At 37.9% G+C, this 25,593-nt stretch overlaps 2 protein-coding genes across 4 annotated transcripts; one reads left to right on the forward strand and one right to left on the reverse strand.

The window, feature by feature from the left end:
* Positions 1 to 1,519: 1,519 nt before the first annotated feature.
* Positions 1,520 to 16,382, forward strand: LOC128245679 (solute carrier family 23 member 2-like). 3 transcript variants are annotated; one of them, XM_052963919.1, is made up of 11 exons: positions 5,339 to 5,449; positions 6,632 to 6,667; positions 8,503 to 8,660; positions 9,207 to 9,393; positions 10,343 to 10,524; positions 11,275 to 11,395; positions 11,988 to 12,144; positions 13,956 to 14,209; positions 14,665 to 14,938; positions 15,317 to 15,412; positions 16,048 to 16,382. In XM_052963919.1, the coding sequence occupies exons 3-11, from the start codon at positions 8,617 to 8,619 to the stop codon at positions 16,278 to 16,280; spliced, it is 1,548 nt and encodes a 515-aa protein (XP_052819879.1). In that variant the 5' UTR covers positions 5,339 to 5,449; positions 6,632 to 6,667; positions 8,503 to 8,616; the 3' UTR covers positions 16,281 to 16,382. The 3 variants fall into 3 exon arrangements, with proteins under 3 accessions (XP_052819866.1, XP_052819873.1, XP_052819879.1); XM_052963906.1 differs by lacking the exons at positions 5,339 to 5,449; positions 6,632 to 6,667 and adding an exon at positions 1,520 to 1,717; XM_052963913.1 differs by lacking the exon at positions 6,632 to 6,667 and having other exon boundaries at positions 4,678 to 5,449.
* Positions 16,383 to 17,411: 1,029 nt separating this feature from the next.
* Positions 17,412 to 24,671, reverse strand: LOC128224168 (dehydrogenase/reductase SDR family member 11-like). The gene is made up of 4 exons (XM_052933910.1): positions 24,474 to 24,671; positions 23,861 to 23,956; positions 23,463 to 23,570; positions 17,412 to 18,730 (listed from the first exon to the last, which is right to left on the reverse strand). The coding sequence occupies exons 1-4, from the start codon at positions 24,603 to 24,605 to the stop codon at positions 18,692 to 18,694; spliced, it is 375 nt and encodes a 124-aa protein (XP_052789870.1). The 5' UTR covers positions 24,606 to 24,671; the 3' UTR covers positions 17,412 to 18,691.
* Between the last annotated feature and the right edge of the window lie 922 nt (positions 24,672 to 25,593).

A 25,593-nucleotide genomic window follows, 5' to 3' on the forward strand; every position in this document is an offset into this window, starting at 1 on the left:
TACTCAAACTTATGTCTGTACCTGTAAAATAAACACACACATATGATCTTTAACAACTTTCGAATACCGATATCATGATGAATTGTGACAATTTGTTTTATATCGAAATTTATAAAAGCGTGTTCGAGTGTTGTTAAAAAGGAACAGTCAATAATACAATCAGTAGTATCAAAGTGTAATATTCTAACATGAAAGCGGTCGCCTTCTGGGTTCACATTTAAGGAATGTATCCATGTTTTACAAGTTTGAAGCCGTGGATCTGTCAACATGCATTTTCACTGCTTCTGACATTTCAGTTGGCTTGACGTATATGTTTGAGTTCAATTTTGTTGATCTACGGAAATTAGAGCAGGCGTATAACGGTGATCATTAGTATCGATCTGCGTAATTAATTAATAAACAAACAATTTGATAAATCCTCGATTGAACCACACCAAAATGCAAACACCAATCTACTTTTTCTAATGACACTAGTTCAACACATAAGCCTTTGTGAAAATATAGACTAAAATATACAATGAAACTACTTTTGTGCGTTCGATAGAATTGATGTACGTAAAGTTAATGAACACACGATTTGACAAATCCTCGATTTCCATTGGTTCCAACAGAAATGCAAACACTTAGTTGAAAAAGATGACGTATTGCTTGATACAAATACTCGTATCTTGCGAAGGATGGCATTAGATAACGTTTAAAACAACGCACGGACTAGATAGAGAGCACATTTGACGCATTTTTTATTACGCAATGCAAATGTCAAATACATATAAGTTATGCAATGGATGGCCAACTGATTCTGATAGTTACAATGATGATACAGACATTGACAGGAATGGCGTCTCTTGGACCAGATTGCCAGTGCTGTTTTTCTTGACTTTTAAGAAGATGACGACGGACAAAGTGGCGGCGGTGGCGAAGATTGAGAAGATAGTAGTGGTAGTAATAGCAATTATATTGCATTCCTTGAGTTATAACTTTTGTAACATATTAACATTGCAAAACAATTATATCAAAACTAAGTTTGCATTGACAGAGGGTGCAAACAACTAATACAGTTTAGTCTGAAAAGGCGTTTTCCTTTGCAATAATAATGAACTTTTGAGAGCAAAATATTTATTTAGCCATAAGTTACTCGTAAAAGGGTGTTTGTCGTTTACGTTCATTTCTACATGCTAGTGACCTTCACAAGTATAGTCACAAACACCTATATAGATAGTGTGAGCATGCATATTAATAGCTTGAACAAATACAGACTAGTCTGAAGGAGTTTATTCTGTTGACCATAACACACCCTTTCGACAAGTGCTGGTATGCACAATGAAATATCGTTGTGATCATAAAAAGAAAATAGAAAAACAAGAAGAAAATAGGATACCTTTTGTTGTACGAAAAAATGTGTTCAACAGTCGGAGTACAAGTGTATGATAATTCTACGGAATTCTCAGACAAGACATTAGCATCTGATTCTAATATTGCAAGATGTTATCAGGCAGAGAGGTGCACACCTCTTCTCATTGACAGCAACAAAGAAATGAACAACGGTGAAACTCAGGGCGGAAAATCGGACAAATTAAAAATTGAAGGATTTAAAGATCATGTGGAGATAACGTGCGCCACTGGAAGTGCCGTAAAGGATTCTGGAACGGAAGGCACGGTGCATTACAGACTCGATGACATTCCCGCGCCACATTTGGCGTTCCTTTTTGGTTTACAGGTATCTATTTTCGTTCGCATTTAGTAGGCTTTAAACTGTTTTTGGTAACTGAATCTTTTTATTCATCCGAATGACATTATGAAGGGAGCTCCTTAATTTACTTCTGAAATTAAATGATGTATTTTTGATGATAAAACATACACATCCTTAAATAATAAGACATTAAAGGAAACTCGATAAATGTGTGTATATTTTGGATGAAGAAAGGCTGTTTCAATAAGAAAACTGAAATCTGGGTTCATGTAATATGAAGTAATACATACGGTATCTGAAATGAGGGTTTAGGGTTGAAGTGATACCTTGGTAGCCAGGCGCGTAGCTGTCTATATGTGAAAATGCAGCTGAATCCACATGATAAAAAACGGCCAAAGTTGCAGTATGCGTATGTGACAGTTCTAAATAAAGCACCTCTGAACGCCCAGAAGTTGCACCATGGTTTTCAAAAATAAAAACCTAGGACATTTGTGAATCCACATGAATAGAATAGGCTAGCTACGCACCCGGTAGCTGAAATTACTCTTTATAGATGAAATAATACAAACTTGAAGGCAACTAAAATTAAGGTTGATGGAATTAGTAATACCTTAGGCAACCTAAGTAAGTGTTTGTTTGTATGGAGTTAGTCCTCAGGAATTAAGTGCTTATTTTTGTACAAAATAAGTCCGTTATCAACGATAGACAGTATTGAGCTTGGAATAAGTTCAACAGGTTGCAACTGAAGTGTTTATTGTGAATAAATTGAGATCCAATAAGATGAAAGGATGTTAATGTTATGAATAGTCAGTCATACGGGAAGGGAACAGAAGCCCCACTTATTCGCGCCATTTCGGTTTTACAGAACTGTTATCTGTTGCATTGTCATTATCAACACAAACGTGTTTTTTTTTTTACTTTAAACGAAGTGTTATGTCACAATGAGCAAGTGTATGTGTTTTTGTTTGTTTTCATTCCAATACATGCCAAACATAAACAATTCATTATTTACCTCAAGGTTTAAAATATAAAATAAACACAGATATAAGTGCGCCACGGACAGGATACTTTAATCGAAAGTTCACATATACAATTTGAAATCAATTGGTTAAAAATAATAATTGTGTCAGCTAAAGCTCAAATATTCTTAAATATATCCCAAATAGAAACAAGAGGGCCATGATGGCCCTAGATCGCTCACCTGTAAAACGGTCTAAACTATTGGGCAGGGATAAATTTGACACAAGGGTCAGGTTCGAAAAACACTTTATAGAAGTCTACTATAAGCAGACCTGTAAACCCCTTCCAAGACTTGTCAGTAGCCTGGCAGTGAATTATTAATAGTTTTAGGATGTTTGGGCTGAACATATTACCTCTAGAGTGTTATCAAGGTTTTTCCATGTTTGGGCTCTGTGACCTAGTTTTTGACCCCAGATGACCCATATTCGAGCTTGAGCTAGAAATCAACAAAACAACCTTTCTGAAAAATTTCCAGGATATTTGGGCTGAAAATATTACCTCTAGAGTGTTAACAAGGTTTTTCCATATTTGGGCTCTGTGACATTGTTTTTGACCCGAGATGACCCATATTCAAACTTGAGCTAGAAATCAACGAAACAACCTTTCTGACTAATTTCCAGGATATTTGGGCTGAAATTGTCACCTCTAGAGTGTTAACAAGTTTTTCTATATTTGGGCTCTGTGACCTAGTTTTTGACCCGAGATGACCCATATTCGAACTTGAGCTAGAAATCAACGAAACAACCTTTCTGACATTTTCCAGGATATTTGGACTGAAATAGTAGCCTCTAGCATTTTAACAAGGTTTTTCTATTTTTGGGTCATGTGACCTAGTTTTTCATCCCAGATGACCCATATTCGAACTCGTCCGAGTTATAACTGTGACAAACATCCTGACCAAGTTTCGTGACAATTGAGGCAAAAATGTGACCACTAGAGTGTTAACAAACTAAGTGTGGACGGACGACGGACGACAGACGAGGGACGACGCACGACGGACGACGGACATTCATCGATCCTAATAGCTCACCCTCAGCCTACGGCTAAGGTGAGCAAAAGAAAAAGCTGCATAAAAACGTTATTTATATTTTTTGTCCTGAACTGCTGCAACCGCTCTCCGACTCAACATCACTTGCACGTTTGTAATATTTAATAAAGAGATCAATACCAGACATGTGCATGGGGCAGAGTATCTAAACCTCCTTATTTACGCTCGAAAAACCATGCATACTTCTAATATAAACTTTATAAACTTATACCGCAGATAAAATCAAATCATATACTCATATTTAAGTAAAATAGGTTTATTTAAAGTGACACTCTTATGCAAAATCAATACAAACACATGTATAACAAACATAAATTTTGAGTGATAAACATTTAACTACTGCATTTATGGAAAATATTAACTACTATATTAATAGTATAATGTATTTCATAGCTGAACACGCAAAACATATTAATTGATTGGTGAGTGCTAAAAGATTTACTGTTATCTACTTTCGTCTCATAAGGTATAAATACCGTGTTTTATGCACATTTCTTTTCAAATTGAACTCGGTATCCTTCATAAGAACCGTTGTTTTCGACATTTATTGACCCTTTTTGATATATTAAAACCATTGTAATAATTGAGGTAAATCTTATTTAGGGTGTAAGAGTGCATCTTTAAATATCTTCTATAAAAGGTACTTCCGAAACGCATGTAAAATAGGGTTCACAATGCTTCACATTTATTTATAGACACTGATTTTATCGATCGATCGATTAATTGATTAAACATTTGATTGATTAATTGGTAATTGGAATTTTGTACTTTTGTCTGTATGAGTAAAGCTACACGTACCGTATTTAAATTAATTATTGTCATGAAAACAAAACTCATTTGTAGCTTTTTTAAACAAACAAAAGACGTGTTGTATCTTCTATTCATGTCTGTAGCAGTGTATCTGGAGCCTAGGAGAGTTTTCTGTATCATACCGGATCAATATGCATGGCAGAAGCAACCTGAATGAGTGTCATGTATACACGATAGTCTGCTTGTTGTTTTCTGTGTCACTGTATACTCGGTTTTGATATTGAAATAATCCGGTAATAACAATATGTTGCTTTTTCTTGGTTATAGTGCTGCTGAAAAACAATAACCCACAAGTCGTTATTTTTGCACTAATCGTTGCTGCTGTGGGAAAGTATTGCAGTATTGATGTTTACAGTTTTGCTTCGTTTAGTCTGTGTGTTCGTATCGACTGCAAAACAACTGTTAGTGTGTCATTTCAGCGTGCTTTGTGGATTTAACTGGCTTAAATGTGTATACTGTAATAAATTTAAGCGACATTTATAAACTTTCTGATATAAAGTAAATCAAGCGATAAACATTATGTTTTTAAGATCTATCAAAGATAGCGACAATTCATTCGACGATTTTGCCATTCTCCTTGCGTCATGCTCTTTTTCGGTCGTACAGCAAGGAGTCGATCAATCCGTAATTAAGCTGACTGCGTACCCCGGTAAAATAGTGAAACGAATTATTGTGCGGATTTTTCTAACATTAATGATATCATGAACGTTGAATGTAGTGGTCACTCAGTGGGTGACCAACGAAACGACGGTGACATCGATACGAATGACGTCAGAGCTGACGTAACACTGGGAGTTGATATCCAGGCGGAAGATGATTGGATGCAGTATGCGGTCGGAGACAACCCTCCTATCCTGTTATCTCTTTTTTGCGGACTTCAGGTATGCAGGTGTCAATCTTTAAAAACGGTCTCATGCATGTATGTTACTAAGTGATAGTTAAGTTGCAGAACCTAAAGGAAATACTTAAATCTGAAAACTAAAATCTGCATGTCTACATTTGGTTTTTGTCAAACTTTCTTGATCAACATCATCATCATCGTCATCATCCTCATATCATCCTCATCCTCATCATCATCATCACCATCCTCCTCGTCCTCCTCCTCCTCCTCCTCCTCCTCCTCCTCCTCCTCCTCATCCTCATCAACATCATCATCATCGCCATCATCACCACCACCACCATCATCATCATCATCATCATCATCATCATCATCATCATCATCATCATCATCATCATCATCACCACCACCACCACCACTACCACAACCACCACCATCACTATTATCACCACCACTACCACAACTCCACCACCACCACCACCACCACAACTCCACCACCACCGCCACCACCACCTCCACCATCATCATCATCATCATCATCATCATCATCATCATCATCATCATCATCATCATCAACATCAACAACACCACAACTCCACCACCACCACCACCACCACCACCACCACAACTCCACCACGACCGCCACCACCACCTCCACCATCATCATCATCATCATCATCATCATCATCATCATCATCAACATCAACAACACCACCAGCACCACCACCATCACCATCATCACCACCACCACCACCACCACCACCACCACCATCACCATCATCATCATCATCATCATAACCACCATCCCCACCATCACCATCATCATCCTACTACTATTTGCCTATCGAGATGTTCACCACAAACCACCGCGAGATTGTCTGCCATTGTGGTAAAAAAACAAAAAGTGCATGCCATGCCTTACAGAATTCATTTAGTGTTTAAATGTCATCATAAAACAAAAGACTCACCAGGGAGAACAAGTGCATGCGTAAGATATTTATAACGTAGTTTGCATCGGAAATGATTTTTTTGCAGGTAATGTACGTATTCTTTTTCGTAAGAAAGCAACGATACATCTTGCAAATAGTTTGCTATAACTACCTTAATTAACACAAGATCATATCGTCGTTAACTCTTAAAAATAAAAGCAGATGAAATACAAAAGAAAAAAAAACATATAGGAAAAAAACAAAACGCAATAACAACATATTTGCATATTTCGTAGATGCATCTGAATGCTGTGCCGCGAGAGTGACTGAGTGTAAGTATCTATGATGTGTTTCTGATAGGAAGATCCGACCCGATTGCACGCTAGGCTTGCCGGAAAAAAAACCCTGATTGATAGGTTTTCTTGCATACCTAAAATTATCAATTTGTGGAAAAATTGACGTCGAACATGCATTTTTTGTTCATTTCACTAAAAAGCGACGTTGTTCACTGACGTCATAAACCGTAGTACTTTTAAATCACTATTGACGTCAAATAGTTCCTCTAAAATCGTGTTTTTAATGAATATATATATATATATCATTTTTAATAAAACAATCATGCATTCTTATGTATTTGATTGCACTTTATTTAATGGGAAAATCATTAACCATAATACAATAAAAGAAATAAGTGGCGCGTTTCTGCGCGTGACTCATCTTTCACTGCAGTTGGCAAGAAATGGTTATTTGACATTTCATCAGAAACCAGGCACTGAATGTATACTTCCGAAACAGTTACTTTGTTTAGATTATTTTAACCCGCGCCCATTGGCTGCAATATGGGTAGACTATCACAACCATCACGTACAAAACTATGCATTTATTAACAGAATGTTTAATAGTCTTATATGTAAAAGTACCTTTCTAGTTTTATTTAGCATTGACAGGTGACTTATTTTTAAGAATAATGATTTTTCTTTGTTTCTTTACTTTGAAGGCCATATTGAAAATTACAATATATGTTTTCATATGTGTAAATGTGTAACCTTTGGTAAATAAAGCTTTTATTATTATTATTATTATTATTATTATTATTATTATTATTATTATTATTATTATTATTATTATTATTATTATTATTGCTTGACCAGTCGCCATTAGGACTTAGAGTGAATTGAATGCCATACGTGACTTGAACTAGAAATGATGGCATTTTTCAGTGACATATACATATCAGCAGATTCTACACGCGCCCATTGGCTGTAATGTGGGTTGACCATCACAACCATCACGTAATATGGCTTGACCAGTCGCCACCAGGACTTAAAAGTGAATATGCCATACTTGACATGAATCATAAATGAGGGCGATTTTCAGTCACATATAAATTCAACAGAGTTGACACACCGCGCGATATTCAAGGAGATCCGGGTACGATACCCTATCTCGAATAGATCACTATGTTCTTTAACATGTTTTATGTCCGGTTTGAAGCACCGACACACGGATGACAACTTTCCTGCATTTTAACCAGTTCTGAGTACTCCAAATTACCTAGTTCTGCTCTCTTATGCCGAGCGCCAAACAAGAGAGAGCTAATGCTACCAAAAACATTGTTTACGCCTTTGGTATGAACTGTAACGTCCTGGATTGAACCCTAAACCATCACATGCACTTCCTTTTTCAGCGAGTTTAACTCATCATCCGCCCATTTGACCGTTGTCGACATGTCCACCATCGGAACCAAAGTCATAAAACATGTTTAAATGTTATTTCTGGTGCATAATTAAATCATTTTCTAGTTTAGCACATGCCACTATTGTACTATGCATTTGCTTGACCAGTTCCGTGGCACTAGATTCTCTCGAAGACGTTGACATTGGAAACATCGGGCTGAAGTAAATGGTGCATGTAAATATATACATGTATATACAAGAACATGAATCGGTGCCGTGGTAAACAATCGGTATGACGACTTCAAACTTTAAAAACACCTTGTGAAACATTTCATAAGGTACTTAAATGGAAACTTCGGTCGTTCGAAACATCGGATCACTCGAGGTTTTAGCTCGGGCCCGGTGTCCTCGAGCGATCGCAGTTTTACTGTAGAACGAGAGGTATTACGAGTACTTGTATTAGTGGGACATTATTATGTCTTACATTTCAGCAAGTGTTATTAAGCATCAGTTCTACAATATCCATTCCGCTGATCGTTGCCAGGGAGATCTGCGCGGGCGACCTTGACCTTGTCAAGTCTGAGATCCTGTCGACCTTCCTTTTTATGTGTGGTGTATGTACCATCCTTCAGACCACTGTTGGTGTAAGGTAAACAATAATTAGAAGGTCGTTGTAGTGGATTCATTTTTACATTGATCTTTTTACAAGAAGTTCATAACTCTTAGGAAGATTCGGAGCCGAATTGGTCATGCAGAAATTTGTAACTCATCAATTTTCCGAAGTCGAGGTATTGTCAAAGCTGCAAGTTTGGTGTTGTTATTGGCGATGTAGTCTTCGTGCAAAAACTTGAACTTGATCATAACTTTAAAATATGTATAAAATGAAACTGTGTACATGTTGTCAGAGACAATACGCACATGACCAACAATGCCCATAACTTTTCTTTAAACATTGTCAAGTTATGTCCTTTGTTGGAAAACAAAAAAAGAAGAGCGTTAGCTTTTGTTCCGCGACAATCTCGTTCACTGATTCTTTTTAGTCGTCGGGTTCCATGTGTTGGAGTCAACCGACCTTTCAATGACAGTTAAATATCAGCGGAAAGCTCTCTACCATGGTACATATTCTGGAAGCAACAAAAATACGAGCATTGCAGACTGGAGTTATTTCGGTTAAAAACGCCCACATCTTTTCCAGACTTCCGATTATCCAAGGCGGTTGCCACAAGTTCATCCCGGCCGTGACCGCACTAATGGCGCTCCCAATGTGGAAGTGCCCGGATTTTGCGGCGGCCGGCGTTGGCGGTAACGTCACTTCAGGAAATGGTACAAATGTCACGTTTGAGCTGGACAGGACTGAGATATGGCAGAGTCGGATGAGAGAGGTACTGCTAATAAGTTTTAATCGAATGTATTTACTACTTACGTAGCACTTGACGGATCAAATGCATGATTATAACTCACCAGAAAACCTTTATGCATTGTTATTGAAAGACGAGCTATGCTCTGTATTGTTTAAATTATCATAAACCGAATTAAACATGTCTCAAATAAAAAAATAATGATATCGAATGATCCAAAAATTCCTGAGATGTTCATACAGCATACACACAAGCGCAAATTATCAATATCAATAGGAGATAACAAAACACAGTTCCTTTTATTTACTTCGTGCACATGCACTTTTTTCATGAAGGTGAAGAGTCATCTCAGTCGCAGATAATACAAGGCAGGTTTTCCTATTTCAAATTTGTTTTTCTACTTATATATTCCTTATGTGAGGTCTGTAATCGCGTTTATCGGGTGAACGGAAATTATGGGTTTCATGATCATTTTCCACTATATCGGACCCATCACGACTCTACTACATGTATTACCTACAATACTCTGACAAAACAAACCGGTTCCCCATATTTCATATCCAGGGTTGTATTAGTCTTATTCTGGCGTCCCTGGTCCAAGGAATGAATGGATCAATATAATACAGCATATGCATACTCGAATAGCTGATAACACTAGTTCCCCATATTTCATATCCAGGGCGGAATAATCCTATTCTGGCGTCCCTGACCCTACGAATTAATGGGAAATACGGGATTTATTCCTCGCCAAAAAGATTCAAATATTATACAGCATATGCATACTCAAATAGCTGATAACAGAACTAGTTCCCCATATTTCAGATCCATGGTGGTACTAGTCTTATTCTGACGTCCCTGGTCCAACGAATGAATGGGAAATACGGGATTTATTCCTCACCACAAAGGTCCAAATATAAAACAGCATGTGCATACTCGAATAGCTGATAACACAATCGAGTTCCCCATATTTCAGATACAGGGCGGAATAATCCTAGCATCACTGGTGCAAGTGTTTATTGGGTGCACGGGAATTCTGGGTTTCATCCTCCACTATATCGGACCAATCACTATCGTGCCTACCATCACACTGGTCGGACTGTCGCTGATTGACGTGGCCCTCAGATTCTGTCAGGTCCACTGGGGAATCAGCTCATTGTAAGTGGACTATTTTTTGGTATATGTTTTCGAAGAAAAGAAATCGACAAAATACCATATATAGCATTCGATGACGGCATCGTCGAGCAAAAACTCCTACATAGGACATAACTAAAAAAATGTTTAAATCAAACTTGGTATACACGTTGCCAGAGACTCGGACAATTACCCAGGCATTCCTAATTGTCGATTTATTCCACTTATTCGCAAAAAAAGACCAGCGTTTGCGTTCGCTCTGTTGCGTTCTTGTGTGTTATCAGGGTTGAAAAGGAGTTAGTCTTTGGCTAGTGATAAAAATTCCGGGAGAACTATATAAAGATACAATTTAGCAACTAAATCATGAACTTATGTCAAAATGTTATGAAAGTTCCCCTAACGCACATTATTGTGGAAACTCTAAACGGCGATTTCTACTAAATATATTGATTTTGTTGAATTTATCTGATTGCAGTTTGCATATGTAAATATGTTTGATAGATCGTCCTAAAGTAATCAACTTTAAGAGGATACACCGAAATGTATCATTTCAGACTTATTTTAGCCAAACTAAGACATCCCATGCCCAAATACCACATTTAAAGGGAAAAAATAGGGTCCTTGGGCAGGGGACGCGCTTTTCTGTTTGCGCCGCAAGTTACGCCCGTCTTTTGTCTAATCATCGACGTTTCCCAGATCGTCTTTCCTGAATACTTTAAAACATTGTTAACATGTGTGTCAGTAAGCAAATGTACAATTCTTGAAATATTCCAGGACGGTGTTTCTAGTGTTCCTGTTTTCTCTGTACATGACTGAAATACGGATCCCGTTTCCCGCCTACAACCGCCAAGAAAAGTGCCACATTACTAGATACCCGGTCTTCAAGCTACTCCCGGTAAGGAATGTTGACGTGACCACGTATTGGCTTGATCATCTTCCGTCTTTATATGCGTTTTTACGTGTGCAGACTATTTGAATGAAAAACAGCTTAATTCATCATTTCAAACAACACTTACACGAGCGGTTGTTATCTCGGCTGACTTATTGGAATACCTCGGCCATCCCCCCTTATGACGTCGTTATGCACCAGTCAATTGTAGGTATACCAGGGATAGCCGGGGAAATTGGCCGTGTTTCTACCTTCCAGGTGGCCCCGCAGCGCCGGGAATGCGGTGGTTTTGTCTTCGCGCCAAAAACAGCGGGGAATGGGCCTTACCTAGGGTCCCTAGGATGCGGGGCGCATTTGGCGGGGATTTTAGCAGCAGTTCATTCCCGCAGGGGATCTTGCCCGGGCTTGGCTGGACCGAAAGTCAAAGTCACCGCTATTCCTCGGACCTGGGGGGGGGGGGGGGGCGTAGTTGCAATTGACTGGTGCATTATGTTTGAAGAAAGCGGCCGATATGCAACGATTGTCTGGCCGGCGTTCCTTCTGTTTCATACATTCGACTATATATTTTATTAAGTTGCTTTTCCCCCCTTTTTCCTAGGTAATATTAGCGGTGTTGATATCCTGGTTGACGTGCCTTGTTCTCACACTGACAAACGTGTTCCCACCTGATCCCGACCATCCGGCCTTTCAAACGCGTACAGACGCCCGCCTTTCCGTCCTCCCGTCCGCCAAGTGGTTCTACTTCCCCTATCCATGTATGAAAAGTTTAGATTCAAGTTACGTTATTTGAATAGATGTGTTTTATTAAGGTATCGCTTTGTTACTTATAAATGCGGTCTTTTGAGTAAACATCCTTCTTACATTTACAGTGCTCCAGCCAGGTTTTGAAAAGGGTAGGGTGGAGTTTTGAAAAGGGCAAACTACATGAGTCGTGTAGGGGTGATTGGGGGTGGTTGTGGGAGGGGTCCACCCCGTCACAAGGTGTTTTTTTTTTGTTTTTTTTTTGGGGGGGGGGGTCTCCACCTAGAATTTGTTTTGTTTTCATACTCAATTGAAATCATTTTCCAGGATTTCCAGACTTGAATAAAAAAGTTTGTTGTTTTTTTTTCTCCAAATTTGGTAGGGTGTGTTTGAATATCAAAATTAAAATTTGTCTTTTTGTCTGTGGTAGTATGATTGTACTTGTTTGGAGTCTTCTTTAGTGCAATGGCACATATTTCTAAAAATAATCATGTAAAATGAAGAAAAAACAAAGACAGTTAAACATTTGAAGCAAGCAAATAAATAAATACACAAAAAACAAATATGTAGGGGACGAATCTTAGTTTGGTACGATCGGGATTGGATACGAATGTTACATTCAGCCTGGCTGTTTTTAAATTGTCTTTGGTAAAATAATGTTTAATATGCTAATGTTTTAGAATAAAATGACAATAAAAATCACTGCCCTTGCTTTGAAAATCACTTATAAAACATAGAACATTGATAAAATAACGTTCGTTCTGACAAAATGGCGGTTTCGGCGAATTTTGACATGATCGTAACAACGATAGGTAAACACTACATAAAGCATCAACATATATTTGTGGGTAACAATGAAATTTTCATCATGAATATTTTACAAATAAACTTTGAAAAAACATTTACTGAAATAGTGATGTATTTGATTGTGTTAGCGCCACCATTGATATGTTTACAAATCGGCAGTGGCCGTCTGCTTCAAATCAACAATGTTTAAATGGCGATTTTCGTCAGTACAATACAATTAACAATTATTTTAAAAGATTTAATTGTGCTTGACAACATTTTTCACCATCCCTTCGCATTTTCTATCGCGTTTTACGAACTTTCATCATTAAATGAACGAATTCTCAATGTATATTCTGATTGGCTCTCATTCAATAGCTCCGCCTCCTGCCGATGTTTCCCTATTTGTCTCTTCTTAATTATTAGATTAGAAGATGACCGATTATGAATACACAGGTCGTCTGTTCACTACACAAATACACAATTAGCTGTCATATGACTTGGCTAAACCAACATGGGAAGATGAAAGGGCAGTACGGCATATTTTAAGCAGTCAATGGGGGCATGGTGACACCTAGCGGGAACACTATTATCATAAGTATTACGTAATTTGTCTCAATTATGTCAGCGGATTAAAGGCTGTCAATCTTTTATAATGATTTCAATAGTAAAAAGGCCACTAACGGGATAATTGGTGCTTATAGAGCATTTGTAAAAAGGGCACTATTCAAAAAGGGGGCAGGGCGGTAAGAAAAGGGGCACGGGCGCTGCGCCATTGAAAAACGGGCTAGCTGGAGCACTGCATTTGTTTTGTATAGAGAAGACATTTGATATATAAAGTCGTGATGACAAACGATGTTTAAAACCCCAAATTCTGCAGAATACGGCTTAAAATATCCATTGAAATTCGAATGCTTTCATATATTTTTGTCTGATTATTTGATGCACAACGCGCGCGATAAAAGATTACACGTGGCATAACATGAAAAAGCTTTCCGCTTTCATCGTTCATCATTTTATATTGACTTTACCTCCGCAGTTCAGTGGGGAACTCCAACTATCAGCGTCTCCAGCTATATGGCCATGTTGGCCGCGACCTTCACCTCAATTATAGAGTCTACAGGCGATTATTACGCATGCGCAAGAATCTCGTGTGAGGCACCGCCCCCGGCGCACGCGGTCAACAGAGGAATCCTGACGGAGGGGTTCGGTAGCATAATTTCCGGAATCGTCGGCTCCGGCGGCGCTACGACCTCATATAGTCAGAACGTGGGAGCTATTGGATTTACTAAAGTAAGTGAATCTACATCGACCTACCGATTCCGTTCCACTTCAACGACTTCGATACCAACGACGAACGAAGTGAAACGTGAATCGGCTGGTATTCTACCATGTTGCCTTGAATTTAGTTAAGTTTATGGCGGTTCGGCTCATAAATTTTATTAAACATTTTCACAGTTCGACAAATAGCATCCATGTAAAGCAATAAAACCATTGAAGCGAATGTACTTATTATCATAACAGTGTCGTATAAACGAGTGACAAGCTAACAAGCTATATTATATATATATATATATATATATATATATATATATATATATATATATATATATATATATATATATATATATATATATACCAGCTTATAATAATTCTCTCTCTCTCTCTCTCTCTCTCTCTCTCTCGAGAGAGAGAGAGAGAGAGAGAGAGAGAGAGAATTATTATAAGCTGACCTTTTCTAACATCAGGTGGCCAGTCGACGCGCGTTCCAAGTTGCTGGTCTTATCTTTGTGGTGTGTGGCCTTTGTGGTAAGTTTGGGGCGGTACTGACTCTGCTGCCGGACCCTGTGCTGGGCGGAATCGTGCTGGTCAGTTTCGGAATGGTCACTTCCGTCGGCCTGTCCAACCTCCAGTTTGTGTCCCTCAAATCCAGTAGGAACCTGGTCATTATTGGGTCGTCGCTGATTATTGGGCTGATGGCGCCCAGATACATACAAGACAACCCAGGGTGTATTAATACGGGTGAGTTTCAAAGCTATCTGCCTGCCGAGTGATCAGAGCACCTTCATTGTTATGAAATCAGCAAAGTGTGTTTTTATTAATAGATGCCAAGGTCGAATTGCAAGCTAAATCTGCCCGAGTATATTGCATATATCAGTAGCAAAAATCGTATTTATCGCATGTTTAATGATGTAGGGAACGAAATAATACTTCTGAAAATACGATGGCTCAAACGGGTGTGTCAAGGCTGCATTTCTTAAAAAAATGTTTAGGCGTTTGCATCCTTCTACGAGTACATGTGTGTGTGCGTGTGCGTGTGTGTGCGTGCGTGCGTGCGTACTCCTATATTGTATACATGTAGTTCTCTATTTACGCTGAATACAGCTTGCTAAATTCCAGGTTACTCTGAAGTAGATCGGGTGTTGACAGTTCTTCTGAGCACAGCCATGTTTGTTGGTGGCTTCATTGGGTTTGTCTTGGACAACACGGTGCCAGGTGGGTAGTTAGTTACATTGTTTTTTTTTTTAAATTTTACGATAGTAATCCCCAAACTGAACAGTGTATGTCGTCTTAAAGGAGATGACGTACATATTTTATGTTGGAAACGACGATTTTTATAAAGATACAGACCAAACAGCAACTACCAGATACTCATTAATTTAATATTAATTATGTAAATCCAAGCCTCATATGATTCAATGAATATCAGCTCATCATCATATTTCATAATGTGCATGTACTTTCTTTTCACGTATGCCACATTATTCATATCTACATATTGACATTGCATGTATGGAATCTCTATTATGTGACATGTGGAATTCACGTTTTATAAATGTATTTATATTCTATGACTATGTACCTTGTGGGTATACGTCAAATACAATTATGTCCTGTTCTATTCAAATGTACAATTTAGTTACTTACTAATAGCGCCAAAATGGAGAATTTTCTGTCACATGTTTTGATAAAAAATAAAATAAGAGCTCTTATTTGAACAATTATATTTACCTTTAAAAAATGAAAAGTATTTTTAATGGATAGTTAACGTCAAACAAAATCTCACAACGCCAGTAAGCGTTCGATTTTCCCTTATTTTATATAAAGTCACTAATACTGGGTTGTTCCAGGGACGGACGAAGAGCGAGGAGTCCGTGCATGGCGGAAGAGTTATGCCGTCGGTGGCAATAGCGTACTGCCGTCGGCTGAGGGAGACAGCACGTACGATCTGCCGTACATCATGGGTTGCCTCCGGCGGATGCGATGGACCAGATACATCCCCTTCTTGCCTACTTTCAGCGTCGGAGCCGGCAAAAAACTTTTTTGCAATAATTGCTCATGTTGTAAAAAGTCGAAATCTTGATATCTATATTGTGATATATTATGAAATGTATAACGTGTATTGATCTATATCATATATATAGCAGATCTATAATGAACTATAACCATATCACACATTATGTAATAAAACAACTAAAAAAACCTCAAACATGTTGTTTTATTAAACATAACCGTGAACCATCCAGGTTTGAAAAAAAGTTTGACAAGACAGATAACAACGGGTAATTGAAACGGCTATAACAACGGCTTATTTTCAGCGCTTCAGATGATGTTAAACACGAACTGTTTTAAACATAAATATACAAGGTCATAGTGTGTTAAAAATAATGTGAAACTTGGTCTTAGATGCCTCGTGGCAAGCGTAGAAGAGATTCATAAACATGGGCTTAATAAAAGAGATAATGAGAATGACATCGTATCAGAAAGGGAGATTCCGGCAAAAACTCGAATCTCTTATCCGAAAAAATGAATCATATGTTGTAAAGTCTCTCAACATTAACCACAAAGAATGGGACCAGTTAGTTAGTGGTGTCGGTGACGCTTTCACTGACGTCCAAAAGACCAACTCCAGCGACTCCGGAGCTCGTACCGCTTAACCAGGGTGTCACGTACTAAAAGAAATGTCCCCTACATATGTCCTAAGCAAACTCTTGGTCTTAATGAAAACGAAATAACATTTTCTTGCGGTATAACGTGTTTTTTTCTGTCTTTGCCTAGAAGACGTCTTTAGCCAAAATGCAAACGGTTCAGGAAAAACATTTGCATCCATGCGCGTCGAGTGTATAGGTAAAGAAAACTGCTGTGCCTTTAGGAATAAGACATTCTCTGAAAGCATATACATGTATCTTTCTTGACACATTAAACAAGCGGGAATGTAGTCACCTCATGTGACAAATCGACCAAAGATCGAACATCTCTCTTATGTTTTCAACAAACGCACGTGACAACATATCGTAATATTATCAAGAATTTTAGTTAAACATTTTAAAAAATAAGTAAATGTCACATAAGCAAATGACAGACGTGAAAAAAATACTGTTATATTATAAAAAAGGTATTTTGTTTTTAGTCGGATGCAATCCCACGCCAGTAATTAAAAAAAAAATGACCGACGCCTTACCATTAGGTCACCTGGACTTATAGAAAGACGATGGATATTCTGACATTTTAATAATATATTGATAACATCACGTGATAATGTCAATCAACCAATCACACAACAACAAAGTCGTAATTCAGTGGTCATTAGCGTTATTATGAAAACTGTGGTCTTCAAAAACGATATTTAAGCAAATATCAACATTTAGAGAAGGGTTCCAGCTTTTGGAATCTATTTCAAAATACCAAATGGCTGTATAGTTAACAAATAGACTCATTTTTTTCACCGCCCAATCGCAAGATATTTCACCGAGGTAGCACCAAAAGCCATATTCTACGAGCGAAAGTAACCTGAAATGACGTTTTTAAATTGTGTCCCAGCTCTGTGCACGCTGACGTTTAATTTTGTGCGTGAGTTAATTGAAAGGGGACTTAAATTTCGAAACGGTAAACATAACACTGTTTGAAATAGTGAAATATCAATTTTATTGCACTGATAATTCTCTATAAAATCACGGAAAGGCATACACTAAACTGTTTTGCATTATACTAATAACTTATAAATTGTTCTAAATAAGTTAGATGCATGTAATAAGCTCAAACAGAGTTATGGTTATTGTACATAGCACTTCATCTCATTTTGTTCTATCAATGTATGAAATTTGGTTAAATTCCATCCAGTAGTTTTCAAGTTACCATGCGGACAAGAAAAATTCCAACGGACCGACCGACCGACCGACCACAGAGTGATTCCAATATACCCCCTTCGAACTTCGTTTGTCAGGTCTATACAATTAAAATGACACAGTGACTTGGCCAAATATAAACGTTATTTTGGAGTTTATTAAGATCTTCTAACGCCCATAAATAGCATTATGAGGTTCGTCTCCTCAGTGTATTTACCCTCGCGAAATGCCAAAAGTGACATGAGATAAAAGTGACTGTAATACATTTTGAAGCTTGAGGAATAGTCCCACTTGAGTTAACCTCGTCGAAATATGTAAACATTGTCGAGACTTCAAATATGGCACCGAATATATGACTAGGGAAGGATACATATTTTTTTATATAAAGTTGATAACATTTGCAAAACAAAAATAGACACAATGACTGAGCAAAGTATAAATATTTTTTGAGTTTATAAAGGTCTGCCCGCACCCATAGGTAACATTATGGGGTGTTCCCTCAGTGTATTCAAATGCTTTAAGGGACATGAGTTTAAAGAAACTGTAATTCCCAGTCTCATTGAGACAATCTTATGATGAGTTTTGGTAGTAGTCCCAATGGAGTTGAACTATGAACACATAGTCAAAACTTTTAACAGAGCGCCGAATATTACGGCTGCTCCGTTGGGTTGATGCTAACTTCATGGACCTGAAAAGATAGTCATTTCAGAAGATGAGTGTTTAAACGATCAGTAAAAATATTGATTGCTTCCTTTTTTCATCATCATTTTTTTCGTATTTAAATTATTTCTGGAGGAGAGCTTCTTCGTGTTCGCAAGCATGAAACCAGCAATCTCGGTTTGATTTGAAACTGGTCCCATTTCTCGAAACTTCTAAAGCTTAACAGGCATTAGTAGCTTATTCAAATTCGCCAAAAATACATATTTAAAATTTGAATAATGAAAAAAGGTTTAATGTGATTATCCTTAAGTTAACTCATACATGTATTTAAAGTTTAAAAAACTCTCAAGGAAGTAAATATTACAGAAAGTATATAAAAGTGCTCATAACTTAATTTTGTTTTAAGTAATTTAAAAAGCGGGGCCTGGTTATTAACAGTTCTAAAAGTGCAATTTTTTTTGTAAATCGCCAAAATAAATTCTAAACGTATTTGGTGTTGGCACATATTTGACCGACTAGCTCCGCCCTTTGTGTAGTCACGGGGTATTTTGGCGCGAACGTTAGTTTCATAAAATGAGTGTCTGGTGATGAAAATTGTCGTGGTTTGTGAATATGTTATAAAAACAAATAAAACTAGAGATTGCTTTTTTGAAAAAGCGCTTCTCTCCTCTGTTGTGTGGTCATAGCTAAGAAAAAATAAATGATGGACATGAAATTTGTAGTTTTGGACTGGAGACGAACCAACAGTTAAGTTTGGTTTATTCACCCGTATTAAATAGTGAACATCATCTCCGACCTTGATTTGGCCTACTGATCTCAAAATCAATAGGGGTCATCTACTAGTCATGACCAACTAGCATACCAAGCATGAAATTCCTGGGTACAAGCGTTCTTTAGTTATTGAACAGAAACCATTTTTAAGCTTAAGGTCACCGCCAACATTTTACCTGAAGGTAACAGCGACCTTGGCGGCGACCTTGACCTTTGACCTACTGATCTCAAAATCAACAGGCTTCATCTACTAGTCATGACCAACTAGCATACCAAGTATGAGGTTCCTGGGTACAAGCGTTATTTAGTTATTGAGCGGAAACCGTTTCTTTACCTCAAGGTCACGACGACCTTGACCTTTGACCTACTGATCTCAAAATTAATAGGAGTCATCTACTAGTCATGACCAACAAGCATAACAAGCATGAAGTTCCTGGACTCAAAGGATCTTTAGTTATTGAGCAGAAACCAATTTTAAGCTTAAGGTCACCGCCAACATATCGTTTCTTCCCTGAAGGTAACCTTGACCTTTGACCCTTTGACCTCAAAATCAATAGGGGTCATCTACTAGTCATTAACAACTAGCATACCAAGTATGAAGTTCCTGGACCCAAAGGATCTTTAGTTATTGAGCGGAAACCGTTTCTTCACCTCAAGGTCACGGCAACCTTGACATTTGACCTAGTGATCTCAAAATCAATAGGGGTCATCTACTAGTCATGACCAACTAGCATACCAAGTATGAAGTTCCTGGGTCTAAGCCTTCTATAGTTATTGAGCGGAAACGAAGTGTGACGTACAGACTGACGGATTGACTGACTGACGGGCAGGGCAAAAACAATATGTCTCCCCATGAATGGGGGAGACATAATGATTGATTTGAGTACAAAAAAGTATTTAAGTGGGTTTTGAGGGCTGACTGGTGAGATAAAATAAAATAAGCAGTGTTAAAAGGATTAGATTGAAACGCTTTGTGTTAAAATAAAATAACTGTTGAGACCATAAAAATAAATGGTAAAAAAATTAATAGATTTATTCTTTCTTGTGGTTTCAAAGTAAAATAAAATAGTATCCAGCGAGCCGGATTACGTGAAGTGAAAGCTACTATTTGGAATAATAAAGTGCTAGTAAATTCAATCAAAAATGACAAGTGTTACTCATTTCAAAGGTGTGCGGACTAGGTTTAGGAATGTACTACAAAAGGATATTTCAGAAACAAACAGGTGTATTAAAAGTCTCAATGGGTATTGCGAAAAGTTAGAGCATCAAAGTGAAAATTGGAAGTTGCGGTAGATGAAAGTGGTAAAGTGTTTGTTGAGCAAATTACAGATGAAGATGTGCAGAGGCAGTGGAGTGTTCTGTTATTTTACAGCAATTTAATGAAATGCTTCTTAGTGTTAAACAAAAGAATGAAACACAGAGTATGAAAGCTGAAACAAGTGAAGAAACATGTTCAGAGATACATGCAAAAGCTAATCTAGAAATAAATACAACAACAGGACAAACTTACTGAGAATCAAACGAACAAAGGTAAAGGCTCTGAAGTTACCAAAGTTAGATTTAATCTCCTTTAATAGGGATAAAACTAAGTGGAGTGAATTTTGGAATTCGTTTACATGTTCTGTGCACGAAAACACCACACTTTCCAACAGCGAAAAGTTCAATTATTTGAGAGGTAAAGTTTACGGAGAGGCCAATCGAGCAATATCAGGCCTCACGTTATCTGAAGCAAATTTCGACGGTATTCTGAAAGAACGCTTTGAAAATGTGCAAGAGGTTGTTGACTTACATTCTAATAAGTTGATCAATTTAAAAACTACAACAAATAAAACAGACAGTTTAAGAGCATTTCTTGATACTGTGGAAAGGCATTTACACAGCCTATATGTAATGAAACAAGACATCAACCAAGACGTTGTTATGTCAATGGTAAGAGCTAAATTGCCGGAAGAAGTACTGGTTCAGTTGGAAATTCTGAACGGAGCAACTATTAAATGGAATATATTACGACTGCGAGACAGGCTACGTGAATATATTTTAGTTCGAGAAAGGACAGAGAAGAAATGCAAAGAGCCTGATAAAAAGATCCATGAAACCACAGCAATCAGGAATAAAACGCAACGTTTCAAGGCAACCAACAATAAGAACTTATACGAGTTCTGTTCATGTATTGACAGCAGTTAAAAAGCAACCCACAGCTAGGACACAGGCTGAAAACTACGCTGATTAATGTCGTTACTGCCAGCAAAAGCACTGGAGTGATGAGGGTACCAAATATCGGACCATAAGTGAGCGAAAAAAATAATTAAAGGACAGTTGTTTAAGTGTCTGAAGACAGGTCACAACTCAACTGAATGCAAGAGAAACAAATTGTGTACCCACTGTGGTGAAGTGAGCAAACATCACCGGAGTTTGTGTCCGAACAAATCTAAACTAAGAGAAATGATGTCACATTTACCAAACGAAATAACTGACCAAGCCAGTGCTATTAACAATGAAAATACTCTTATATCGCCAAGTGAAATGGTTCGTATGCAGACAGCGTTAACGGATACTAGTATAAAAAATCCAGAAACGTCTCACGACCAGTCTGTAAGACTTATACTGGATTCATGATCTCATCGAACGTATATCACCGAAAAACTAGCAAACAAGTTACAACTCAAAGAAACGGGAGAACAACAGACACACCTAGTAACGTTTGGCAGTAACAGTACGCAACGTACCAGAACAAAGTCTGCTAACATTGATGTTAAACTAAAAAACGGTGCAAATATAAGTGTGAATATTGTTCCGACAATAAGTGGTAATTTGCATCGAAGTCCAGTGAGTATTTTGGAAACAGAGCAACTAAGGCATATCGTTGGAAGTGTTGATCTGGCAGACACATTACCAATATAAAACGAGTCGTCGTCAGTAGAAATGCTGGTTGGGAACGACTACTACCTTGACTTTATTCTCTGCCAAAGGATCGAATTACACTCTGATCTTTTCTTACTGGGGTCTAAGCTGGGCGGATCTTAACTGGAAGAACAATTGATCAATACATCATGATAGTCCGCGCATGCTTCTCGTGACGCACGGCAAAACGGGTACGAAGACTAACCTGTTTGCTAATGTTGATAGTGTTGTGCCTGTAAACCCTAAAAAAGAGGACTTTTGGAATGTATAGACTGTAGGTATCGTAGACAAACAGAACACTTCTGATGACAAAATTGCTATGAAAATGATTATTGATACTTTGCAGTATGAACAAACCTGAGTTGTTACAAAAATATGATGCAGTTATGAAAGATCAATTGAACCCGGGAGTGATTGAGAAAGTTGAACAAAATCGAAGTCATGGGTTGTACATTATTTTTCTCATCATGCCGTGATGACACCACAAAAGACAACTGCATCGTTTATGATGCTTCAGCGAGAACGAAGAATGAAATAAGAGCATAAACGAGTGCATGTACAGGGGACCAGTGATGCTTCAGGACCTATGTGGTATGCTACTGCGATTCAGAATACAACCTGTAGCTGTCCTTGCTGATATAGAAAAGGCGTTCCTTCAAATAAGATTACAGCCCACTCAGCGCGATGTCACTCGTTTCCTTTGGCTAAAGGAATGTGATAACCCTACGTCAGAGGCTGAAAATATTCAGGAGGACAGGTTTTGCAAGTTCCTTTTGGTGTCATTAGTAGTCCATTTTTGCTGAGAGCAACTGTAGATAACCATTTAAAATCTTACAATGATCAAAATGATCAGGGATGTTTGTCCACCTAGTCAGAAATGACATGGTGGGGCTTTTTCCATGTGATGTTTTGTCTGGCTCCCATTTACATAAGAAAATAAACATAATTTTAACGTGGATAAATGTGTTCTCAATCACATTCGCTTCTTTCGAGGGCTTAGAGGAAGACTGCTGTACCCTCTACTATTTTAATATTGAGTTACAACTGTCTTCAGCTGAGGCTGCAATTTGCTATATATGCTCTGATACCTCCATCATATTTCTGCACTGTTCAGTGGCACCAGTCAACAGAGGGGCGTCATGGCTAAGGCCCGCGTTGTTCACACAAACATCGACACCCCCGAGTTGTGACCGGATCTGGAAACATTAAATTAACAACGCATAAAAATGATATTAAATTGATATAACAACAATGGCAGCTTCAGCCATGAGAGGAGCGTCATGCCCACTGCCGGTCGTTTAAGGATGCCATCTACCTTTAAGCAGACTCCAACTTGTGCACAGTAGAACCAAGAGAGTTAAAGTACCGAAAATACTTGGCACAATTAAGCGGCAATCACGCACATACCTGAGTGCTAGAGGTATGTTTTGGAAAATAAAACTAATCAAAGATACACAGTAAAAAAGATGGAACGCTTCACGTATACCTGTTCGAACATGGCTTGAATCTGCCCTTCCTTGCTGACGTCACACATAATGGGCGTCAGTGACCCCTTCTCACAGTCCAAACTGTCGACAAGCTCCTGCAATAAGTATTTATTTTCAAATCAATACGCCAAAGTGAGCATGTTTTTATTGAGTAAAACATTATGGCAATGCAATTGTGATCGTCTCAAAATTTCCGAAAAATAAGCGCTATTATTGACGGCATGTTACCGTTCACAATATTTCGGTTGCAAGATTTATGTGGATAAAGCACGGAACTCCTGAAAAACACTGAGCATTTATGTCTTTTGTGGGTATGTCTCCAATGTCAGAGTGTCTAAAAACAATCTTGGTACCTAATGAACTCTGAATATATAAAACCTTAGTGATAACAGAAAATACGGCCCGACAAACGACGGAACATCGCGACTCGCAGTATTTTCTAAACACAAGACATTATACTATTAGGCATTTCGGTATAGTTATATTTAATTATAGAGTCAGTTAAGGTAAAAATTAAAGAAAAGGGTCGTAGTTCAAAATTGGGAAAACGCGTATCACATTATCTAGCGAAGTCAAATACACAACCAATCAATAAATTAGCAAAACAAATACCTTCATCCGATTCATATTCCTTGAACAGCCCACAACTTTCATTCCATGACATACAAGCGACTTGGCAATAGCCCGCCCGATGCCAGAAGACATTCCGGTAACCAGCGCAACGCGACCAACCCAACGGTCCATTTTTACAACTTTAGTCCTAGTTTCGCTGTTTTCAGAGCAATTTACTCCTCTGAATTATGTAATCGTCATAACCACACGCAAGCACGCCGAAGTGAATTAATTAATTTAAAAAAAAAATCTGAATAGACAACGATAATGTAGTGTGTATACATAAACGTGCAACGTTTTATTGGATACAGTACGTAATTTCACCGAATGTAAATGACATTCTGCTTGACACCACATGGTTCTTCGATAACTGAATTGATTAGATTTTCTACGTGAGGAGTCATTCGTCCAGCTTCCACTCATATAACATTTTCGGCAGACCACAAGATGGCTTACTCATGCATACAGGCGTACGAATCAAAATGCTTCAGGTACGCCCCTGGATCGTAGAACTGGCATAAAAGATAGGGGGAAAACTGCATCTTGTTTCAAAAATATGAAATACGGTGTCTTTTAAAGTGACACTCTTATTCAATACATACACATGTATTACCAACATCAATTTTGAATGATAAACCTTTAACCACTTACTAAAATATGCATTTATGGAAAATATTAATTACTGATAACAAGATTGTAACCTTTTCATTTAAAAGCTAAAAACGCAAAAATATTAATTGATTGGTGAGTGCTAGAAGGTTTACAGTGTTCTACTATCGTCTCGTTAGGTAGAAATACCGTGTTCTCTGCACTTTCTTTCAATTTTAACCCAGTATCCTTCATAAGAACCAATGTATTCATCCTTTTTAGTATATAAAACAATTCTCTTAATTGTGGTAAATCTTATTTGGGAGTAAGAGTGCATCTTCAAGGTAATTACATGTACCTCATTTGTAAGTTTGGCGACCATGGGCAGGAGTTTGCTAAAGTGTGTTTGATAAAGAGTGGACAATTTAAGACAAGGTGACGACGTTAACGGCAAAGGTTACACCAGGGAACAGGATTCCTCTTTGTATCTATTCATCTACATATTGGCCACAAATCCAAATTAGCATATCAA

The sequence above is a fragment of the Mya arenaria genome, chromosome 2, assembly GCF_026914265.1.
Source record: "Mya arenaria isolate MELC-2E11 chromosome 2, ASM2691426v1".
Classification (NCBI taxonomy): Eukaryota; Metazoa; Mollusca; class Bivalvia; order Myida; family Myidae; genus Mya; species Mya arenaria.